At 37.5% G+C, this 9,765-nt stretch overlaps 2 protein-coding genes across 4 annotated transcripts in view; both read left to right on the top strand.

The window, feature by feature from the left end:
* The first annotated feature begins 35 nt into the window (after nucleotides 1-35).
* On the top strand, nucleotides 36-4,826 carry med6 (mediator complex subunit 6). Its single transcript, XM_044142265.1, has 8 exons — nucleotides 36-141; nucleotides 964-1,123; nucleotides 1,495-1,586; nucleotides 1,713-1,795; nucleotides 1,900-2,008; nucleotides 3,624-3,739; nucleotides 4,024-4,051; nucleotides 4,154-4,826. Exons 1-8 carry the CDS (start codon nucleotides 120-122, stop codon nucleotides 4,282-4,284), a joined length of 741 nt encoding a protein of 246 aa, XP_043998200.1. The 5' UTR covers nucleotides 36-119; the 3' UTR covers nucleotides 4,285-4,826.
* A 1,529-nt stretch (nucleotides 4,827-6,355) lies between these two features.
* The window catches only part of pcnx1 (pecanex 1), a 45,183-nt gene continuing 41,773 nt past the window's right edge, over nucleotides 6,356-9,765 (top strand). For all 3 annotated transcript variants that reach the window (XM_044142260.1, XM_044142262.1, XM_044142263.1), the window contains exon 1: nucleotides 6,356-6,719. In XM_044142260.1, coding sequence (XP_043998195.1) covers nucleotides 6,567-6,719 — 153 coding nt within the window. In that variant the 5' untranslated portion in view covers nucleotides 6,356-6,566. The remainder of the gene's footprint in view (nucleotides 6,720-9,765) is intronic.

The following is a 9,765-nucleotide window of genomic DNA, read 5'->3' as shown; positions in this document are numbered from 1 at the left end:
AGACTCAAGTGGCATTATGGAAGGAAAACAGGTATTCGATTTCCAATGGGTTGCGTCATTAAGCTGCGACACGACGGACAGCAAAGACGCAATTTTTAAGAGACAATTTGTTTACTGTCATGGCGTCGGTTGATTTCCGAGGTAGGGTAACTGCTGTGTTGCTATGTGGAACGCGTTAGCTGGCTTATTTAAGATTTAATGATTTTAATTAGCAGAGTCTGGTGTGAAACGAATGTAATAAATCTTGAATTTAGAGTTAGTGTGTTTTAAAGGCATTTAGTAACGCTGTAAGGTAACGTTAGCATGCCAGCTAGCTTTGATAGCTCCGGTGTTCTTATATGGTTTCAGACTTCTTTTTATTTATTTTTTTACAATGCATTAATTGGTTGTTGTTTTTTTGCTCTTAAGCATTCAGCTACTTTACCTTATTATTTCTGTTATATTTGTGTGTCAAGTGACAGGGAATTAAAATGAGGTATTCATTGCCACTCATATCTACAAACAAATCCCAGATTTTTAGATACTGTTGGATTGTAGACAAATAGAAAATTCATGTTACGTTTTGCTTGCACACAGTAGATTTACATGTCAGTATTTTTAACTGATTTAAAACTATGGTGTGATGAGGGGAAAGTTGAAATAGAAAAAAAGAGCACAGCTATACATATATTTTTGCAAACAGGATAAAGATATTAAATATCACAATGTGTGTTTTAGAGCTTCCATCCTGATTGACAGTTGTAAAGTAGAACCAGTGCTAAGAAAATTAAGTAAAATAGTTTTCTACCACCAATTAGAAGCCAGTTTCAATATTGGGTTTGTGTACAATTTATTGAACAGGACTATAACAAAACTGTCTGTTAAAACATTTTCAAGATTTTAAAAACTGGAGAAGTGTGAAATGTAACAACACTGCCCATTGATTACTTGCCAATGAAGCCAGTTTCCATGGTAACTTTGCAGACAACCTCCTGGGCATATCGTGGGTGGACAGCGGCTGGGTGCCGATTCTCAATCCTGGGAATGTTCTGGACTACTTCTCCGAGAGGAGCAACCCGTTCTATGACCGAACCTGCAACAACGAGATTGTGAAGATGCAGCGGCTCACTCTGGAGCACCTCAAGTAAGTTTATGATATTTTATGACTACACTTTTTTTTTTCCGTATTGATTTTTTTTCTTCTTCCTTAGATGTGCAAAAAGTATAACCGTATAACCTTCCTCCCATATTAACTCTGCTACTTTCTCTCTCTCTTTTTAAGTTTTACATTATGAAGGAAAATGTTTAAAGGCTTTAAAACTGTAACTTCTACAACCTTGGTAGTTGAAATTTGCGCATGCCTAATCACTGTGCGGCTTATCGATCACCTGATTTTTTTTCTGAGTACCGGCTATAGCCACGTGTAAAAAAAACAACCCCAAAGCAAAACATTTGTCCTCAAAGTGAGGATGATACTGAAAGCTGTTTTCCCTCCATGTTTGTTTTTATTTCCAGTCAGATGGTGGGAGTGGAGTACATTCTTCTTCACGCTCAGGAACCAATTCTCTACATCATCCGTAAGCAGCAGCGGCAGTCTCCAACACAAGGTGAGCGGAGCAACACACCACACCGCTGCTGCGTTGTAGCCAGTGCATGAACTTTATATTTGAAACATAGGTAATAAGATTTTTCCATCCTGCCACATGTAAAAATCTCCATCTAACATTTTCTAGTGATTCCTTTGGCTGACTACTACATCATAGCGGGAGTGGTGTACCAGGCCCCAGACCTGGGGACGGTTATCAGCTCCAGAGTGGTAAGTCTGGTTAATTATAGCTGCTGTTAGTCTTTTGGTGTGTTAAGATGCTGGATTTATTTTTAAGCTTTTGTCCTCTTTGTATTTATTTTGTGCTGGTTTAGCTTTCTGCAGTCCATGGAATCCAGTCGGCTTTCGACGAGGCCATGTCGTACTGCCGCTATCACCCCTCCAAAGGATACTGGTGGCTCTTCAAGGATCAGGAGGAGAGAGGTTGGATCTTTTTTTTTTTAACTTAATTTATGTTCCCAACACAACATTGGGAACATAAATTACTGAAACATACAGCCCCTTGGTGAAAGTAGTCATAACACTAGAGATGCACCGATCCATGATTGATATCTGTATCAATCCAAATGTTGGTGGGGAAAAAATCCCTCAAGATCAGATATGGATGACAATGTGTCTGATCCGTAAGGCCAGATCTATTCAGTCTAATTCTATGCTTTGTGCTCTGAGCGACGTCCGTCATGCTTTATTATTTATTTTACATCATATTTAGAATTCATAATTGTACTTTAGGAACTATTTGAAAGAAAGTTTGTTTTAGTTTATTTATTAGATTTTTGATCAAGGTAGTGAGCCTATTGTTTTTGTCAGTTTCCGTTTATTTATTTGTTTTACATGGACTGTTCTACTCCCAATCGCACTGACTGAATAAATTAAAGTTGTGATGTTTTTACATGTTTGACCAAGTTTAGTGAAGTTATTCAATCAATCAATCAAACTTTATTTGTATAGCACATTTCAGCAGCAAGGCATTTCAAATCAAACACAAAAACACAATGCAACATAGAATCGACATCAAAAACAGAACATCAAGTCAGATTCAGTCAATAAATTTGCAATTGATTACGTTTCAAATACAACTCTAAACAGGGGGGTTTTTAGTTGAAATTTAAAGGAAGTCAGTGTTTCAGCTGTTTTACAGTTTTCTGGAAGTTTGTTCCAGATTTTTGGTGCATAGATGCTAAATGCCGCTTCTCCTCGTTTGGTTCTGGTTCTGAGGGTGCAGAACCAGAACCAGAACCAGAACCTGAGAGTTCTGGAAGGTTGATACAACAGCAGCAAATCTTTAATGTATTGTGGTGCTAAACCATTCAGTGATTTATAAACTAAATAAGTTATTGGTGTATTTAAATGTGATGTACTGTATTTTATGAAGTAAAATTGCAATTCAGTACTTTTATATCTGTGTAAAAAATAAATAAATAAATGAATAAATAAATAAGACAAACAAAAATAAGTTTTAAGTCAGTGTATTGAATTGGTATTGACCGATACTAAATTTCAGATATCTTTATCCGTAGTGGAAGTGCAAAAAGTGGACCAGTGTATTCCAAGATACTACTCTATTATTTTAATTTTTTGTTTACATTTTGTCATGTTACCACCACCAACTCCAGTGGATCTTATTGGGATTTGACAACTTGAGGAAGCTTTCAGCCTGCCTGAGTCAACACTTTATAAAGTGACCTTTTTTTAGTAAATATATCTCCAGGCGCTTTGGTTTGTCTCTGCCAGTTTCGTACATGTCGAGACTGAAATGTGGTCCTGTTACTCTTCAAAGATTTGCTCCATCTATGTCAAATTGGATGGAGAGTGTCTGTAAATATCCACTTCCAAGCCTAATTCCAGACTTTGACTGGTCTGCTTTTAGTAAGATAGCATAAATTCAGAAAATTGGAATGGGTGTGAATACTTTTTGCAAAGCCCTGTACATGTCAGAACTGTTCAACCATGCAAATCCAAACACATTTCCCACATTACTTTCTAGGTCTGCCGTCTTTCTCAAAGGTGTTATAACGAATTTTGTTGCTTGTTACAGAGAAAACAAAGCCTAAATCCAAGAAGAAAGAGGAGCCGAGTTCTCTGTTTCAGAGGCATCGCGTTGACACACTCCTTCTGGACCTCAGATCAAAGTTTCCACCAACTTTTTACCAGGTATGAATCATACTAGAGATTCATAATCTCTAGTATGAATCTGTATTCATACTAGAGATTCATAATCTCTAGTATGAATCTGTATTCATACTAGAGATTCATAATCTCTAGTATGAATCTGTATTCATACTAGAGATTATTCTCTAGTATGAATAATCTCTTCATACTAGAGATTATTCAAACTCTAGTATGAATAATCTTCATGATTATTCATACTAGAGTTTTTATTGAAACCAAGCATCTCGCAAATGATTGCCAATCTGTTTTTCTGTCTCTGATTTCAGCCTAAGCCTGGCGACAAACCAATTCCAGGTATCATATTATGTTGGCATAAAATTTTGACTCTGAAAATGTCTACGTTTAGATGAATTCTTCATATTAATCCCAATTAATCGACTACAACCTATGTTTCAGTTGAGGTAAAGAAGGAGCCTGAACCTCCCACAGAAGCTGTGAAACAAGAGGAGCGGGAACCGGCCACCAAGTCGTCAGCGCCGGCTCCGCCGAGCAAACCTCCGCCTGAGAAGAGGGCGAGGCTGCAGTAACGGGAAAATGGAGCAACATTATGTTCCACTTCTTTAGATGAGAGGACAGCTGCCCTCTGGGAGTCGTTGTGCTTTGCCCCCTCCCCCCTCCAAAAAATGCAATCTTGCCTAAAATGAATATATATATATATATATATATATATATATATATATATATATATATACATTTTTTTTTGCTGAACTGACACAAAAGGACAGCCATCTCTTTTTGTAGACTTAGAGGAGGAGCTTAGAGCTGAATGCGTTTCAGGGCAGCTGGACTGAAAACATGGCCCGGGTTACGTCTGTAGGATCTCTAAAGTGGATTTTATTTTTTGTTTGACGATACGCAGAGATCAGCATTAGTGCCAGCTGACTTTTTAATGTGGGCACACTTTGTTGTTGTTGTATTGATTTCAAAGGACGGTTTCAAAGCCTGCTTTCAAGAGATTTTGACAGTGAAGCAAAAACCAAGGTGCTCACTTCCATCTGTTTCTAAAAAAAAAAATTTTTAAAAACACCACACTTACTTTATTTTGTAATAAAATTATTGAGTTAATGTATATATTTGTTTCTTCAGTTGATAAGTTTTGATGAGTTGTAGTTTCCGATTACCTTAAACACACCAAAACACTTTACTGCTTCCTTGTCTACTGCCTGCTACTCTTTTTCAGACTAAAAGTTGCTTGTGAGTAAAGCATAAAGGGGTTTGAGGATAAATGGTTTTTATGTGCTTAATAGATCCCTGTTAAGTTCGCTGATGAAATGTTCAAAATTGGGTTGGTTTGCAACTACAATGTTTTACAGCCATACCAGAATCAAAAGGGTTCAATATGCTTTAAGCACAGTGAAAATACAGAATAAATCCAGATAATTGGATTAGTCGTTTTACTCTGGCACGCTCCGCTGGACAACGTTTTTTTTATATATATTTTTGTGTAACGAGAAAAATAAACCTTTCAACGAAAATATGTTGAACAATTTTAGCACCCATTAAAAAGTTTTGAGTTTAAAAAAAATCAACGCTAGGTGTCTATCGTTCCATTGAGCCTTTCTGCTGTCTGCCGTCAGCAATAGCAATTCGATTTAAATGTTTTAAAACATTGCTAGACATTCAAATGGACCGTTATTACTAAAAAGATAGATATTGGAAAAAAATAAATATCGTAATGTTCATATTTTCTTGATAATTTTCCATCTTCCCGTTATTTTTCCTGTAACGCTCATAGATGTAGAAGAACAGAAGTCGCACGAGTGTCAACGGCGTCCACATTGTGAGTGGCATTGTTTTAAGGTTTGTAGGTCACGAGCTTTAGAGGCTTAGAGATAAAAATACAACGGAAAAAGACTGGACACTTCATCACTCTGTATTTTTAATAAGCAGGTCTAAATAATGATAATACATTTAATATATTTCTATAATAATAAATGTATTAATAGACATCATATATAATAAATAAATACATTATCATACAATAATTTATAGTACCGTCATATAATGAATATTAACTACATATTAGTTAATATATAGTTAACTGTAATTTCATTATTGCTATATGCTAAGCTACTACTAAATTAATGGAAATTTGAACACGAAGATGTAATATATGGTGACGTTATTTTACATCCACCCTTAAATAAAACTTAGTTTAAAAAAAATTCCGAAATGAATGTTTTAGATCTTAGAAACTAAATTTGAATTTACTAAAAGTATTTTTGGTATATTTCCAGGGGTAAATTAGGAGATGTTGACATGGATTTTAAGCGCAGTGTTTCATATGGATTGCTCGAGCTTATTTTGAACAGCGGACTTTTTTGAATTTTTCTACGTATAAAATTATCATATATTAATTTTCGTTATATATGATTAATCAATATAAAACACACTAATTAGTAATGCTTCCTATATTCTAAAAACGCCGTTCCCAAGTAGACTTCTATTGAGTTTTAAAATTAATTTGCCACTTACAATACGGCGGACGCGATGACGTCTCGTCTCAGATTCGGTCGACGAATCCAACCGGATCGTCTTCCTCCGCTCCCAAATGTGCTTTCACGGCGCCTGCGCACGGATGCGCACGAAGAAGAGCCTTTCCCTGCAGGGCGTGGAAGACCGAAACAGTGCCCCAGCTGGCCGGACCGGGCTAGCATCAGAGAAGATGGCTGCAGAGGGGATTTTTCAGGCCACTGGCTGAAAACAGAGCACCGTTTGTCATGTTGAGCGACGAGTAGCCAGCGTGTCAGCCCGGTTGTTCCGTAGGTCGGTTCCGCCCGGATTATTCGGAGGGAGGGGATCGAACAACATGGGGTCGCAGACTCTCCAGATCCTGAGGCAGGGGGTCTGGGCTTCAGTCACAGGCGGATGGTACTACGACCCCGATCAGAACACATTCGTCAACGCTTTGCATCTCTACATCTGGCTGTTTCTGCTATGTTTCCCCTTCACGCTGTACATGGTGAGTGGTTTTGTCTGACTCCATACTTTAATTTCAGTCTCAGTTTTAGGTGTTGTTGTTTTTTCTGGTACCGTTTTAGAGCGCAAGTTACCGAGCTAAAGTGTCCGTTAGGTTAGCTGTTAAAGGATCCCCACGGTCGGCTCTCTGTCTATTATCTGGAGCAAAGACAATGTAACCTTTATACCAGTTTTACTCCGCGGCACACATAAACTGTACTCAGATTGTTCCTGTAAAAATAACCCGACCAGTTTATTATCTTTTAGTGCCTGGGAATGCGTTTAGCAATCCCGCAAAATGTACTGTCCAAAAACTAGATTAGGTCAGGAGAAGCTCTTTTGTTGAAATTCAGACGCTAAAAACCCCCCCAACAAAACAAAACAAAAAACACAGTTGATTAATCGACTGCCGGCTGTAATCATTGAATTTATCCCCCGCACCTTGTTTGTTTTCCTTTGTAGTGGTTTGGTTTCTGATCAGTTTCAGAAGCAGCCAGCTGTTTACTGCAGGAGGGCAGCTGATGGCCACAATAATAAATCCTTTATAAACTAATGCAGTTGTTATTGCAGTAACATTATTACACGGGGGAATTTTTTTGGGAAATATTTAGCCTTTAGTTGAGTACATTTAATCTGTGGGGTTATAAAAAAAATATTCTGTTTTAGGAATTAGTTATCATTCAAAGTCCCTTGTGACACAATTTAAATCAGTTAAATGTAATGTAACTGTAGCACTTTTTTAGTTTTAGTTTTTAATTTCGAACTTTTTGTTTACAAGAGTATCACCAAAGTTTGCGCCATATTTCCATAACAACTAGGGTTGCAGGATAAATCGGCACCGATTCCCTTAATTTTGTTAGACCGCCAGTCTTTAAAAAGTCTCAAATGTCGATTTCAAATATGGGGGTCACTTGATTTTTTTATTTTTTTATTTTTTATTTTTTTGTCGCTGAATGTAGAGACAAAGTTGCTAAGTTACCGTGGGGTGATGATTGTTATCTTCGCGCGGGCAGACATGACCAAGTGGACGCGTCTGTCAGACTCTGACGGCGAGCCAAAGAGGACAGCCGCTGATTTTCTGGCGTTTTCTGAGGTAGATAAGATCGGTTCCACATGCAAGTATCACCCAACCATTAGAAGCTATGAAGCTTCCGTCCAATTGTTTGGGACCAATGTCAAGAAGAAGAAAAAAGAAGCATCCCACCAGCACAAACTTAAACATGTGGAGTTAGCTGTACATAGACTTTAATTGAAACCACGTTATTATATTGTAGGAGACTGGGATTGGAGTTTTGGCATGAAAATAAGGATGGCTCTATTCAATAAAACACCTCCTTTCCAGCGTACAGTGGAGGAACTATCATGCTGTTATAATGAGACTTTGATGGGCCGGACGCCAAATCGGATATCTTTCCTGGATGTCTCTGTCAGAAAATAGCACTCCAGGTAGACTTGATCTAAAACACAGACTGTTAAGTCTGGTGGAGGATCTGTGATGCTGTGGGCTTGTTTTTCTTCCAAATTTCCTGGCAACCTTGTCAGAGTGCATGACATCATAAGGTCTTTGAAATACCAGAAGATTTTGAACATAAAATCTGCTAAACTCAGCGAGTAAAATCTAAATAGGTCATCGTGAATTTTGATCCAAATCACTTGGTTCAACATACACAATATCTGGAGGATATATCTTGTTTTTTTTTTTTTTGATTGGTTTGTTTTTACCGAGGGCAGTAAATGCACTGAATGTGAAGTTGTTATTATTTTATCACTCAGGAGATCCAAACTGGATTTAATGTGATGGAAGTGTTGCTTTAAGATCTCAAACTCACATACAAATAAATAATTGGATTTTCTAATGCAGATGTGTAACAAAAACTAAAAGGTTATGTGGATAATTGATTATTTATTTTTATTTTTTTTTAAATACTAATCTTTAGCTCCACCCAAAGGTCAGAGAGGTCAGAGAGTGATTTACTGACCACTAAGGCTGGTTTGCAGTTTCAGTTCTATTCCTGGAGTGGAAATGTGTTGGTCAGCGCTGTGTTTTATATAGTCCTGCTGTTGTTTGTGTTGACTTGAAAATGAATGCAGGAAGAGGGTCTCGAAGAGCCAGAGACGGCAGCTGGCGGTCGGGCAACTTTTAGGGAATGTGGGTCACTTTCCGCGCTGCAAAACAAAAAAAAAAGGGGCGGGGCCTTTTTTAAAAATTCAGTCTCATACAATGATGTTTTAAAGACATTGCCAGTTCCCATGGCGCCTGAATGAAACAGTTGTTGATATGTAGTCCAGCTGTTACGGTGAGCTGTCAGTCATGATTTCCACACCTGAGGTCACGCACCCAATGCTGCAAGAGGGCAAAACGTTTGTAACTGAAGAAAAAAACAACAACAAAAAACAACCTTGAATCTCAAAATATGTTTAGAATTTTTCAGTTACAATACAGTTTCAAATCCTTATTTTCAGTTTCATTTTCTTCCGTTTCAAATTATTATTATTTTTTTAATCTTGAACAGACTTTATGGCCCCAATTTAGCTCCATATACACAGCACTACTTGTGCTAAAGTATGTGAGCTATCTGGAGTCTGGAGCTGAAATAAATAAACAAAAAATTTAAAAGTGTTAATTGGTTTCTGCTTTTGTTTCATAGCTAATTTAAACCTCGACTAGTGAAAAGTCTATTCAGCTGGTGTAATAATTTTAGGCATACACAACATATCGGCATTGGCCAATGTTAGTCTTTTTTTAACATATACCGTATTTTCCGGACTATAAGCCGCTACTTTTTTCCCACGCTCTGAACCATGCGGTTTATAACCCAGTGTGGCTTTTCTGTGGATTTTTCTTCAACCACCTCTTTATCAGGAAGTGGCTCGTCGGAAGTCAAAATTGGAAAATAAAGAAGTGCTAATTTTCATTTAGAAAAAGCACATGCTAGCACTAGGTACGACGGAGAAATTTCTTCAAACTCATATGATGTAGCTGCGATCTGGCAGGACAGGAGGGAAATAGAGCCGCTGCTCGTAAACTCAGTGTGAACGAAACCATGGTT

This window comes from Gambusia affinis, linkage group LG16, assembly GCF_019740435.1.
Source record: "Gambusia affinis linkage group LG16, SWU_Gaff_1.0, whole genome shotgun sequence".
In the NCBI taxonomy this organism is placed as follows: Eukaryota; Metazoa; Chordata; class Actinopteri; order Cyprinodontiformes; family Poeciliidae; genus Gambusia; species Gambusia affinis.
Note: the sequence above shows the minus strand (reverse complement) of the source record. Positions and strands in the feature narration are given on the sequence as shown.

What these genes read in the sequence shown, in the direction of transcription:
- med6 (XM_044142265.1), top strand. Translation starts at nt 120, where the DNA reads ATGGCGTCGGTTGATTTCCGAG. An exon ending in GGCGTCGGTTGATTTCCGAG is followed by an intron (nt 142 to 963) that starts GTAGGGTAACTG and finishes GTAACTTTGCAG; the next exon opens with ACAACCTCCTGGGCATATCG. An exon ending in CAAGGATCAGGAGGAGAGAG is followed by an intron (nt 2,009 to 3,623) that starts GTTGGATCTTTT and finishes TGCTTGTTACAG; the next exon opens with AGAAAACAAAGCCTAAATCC.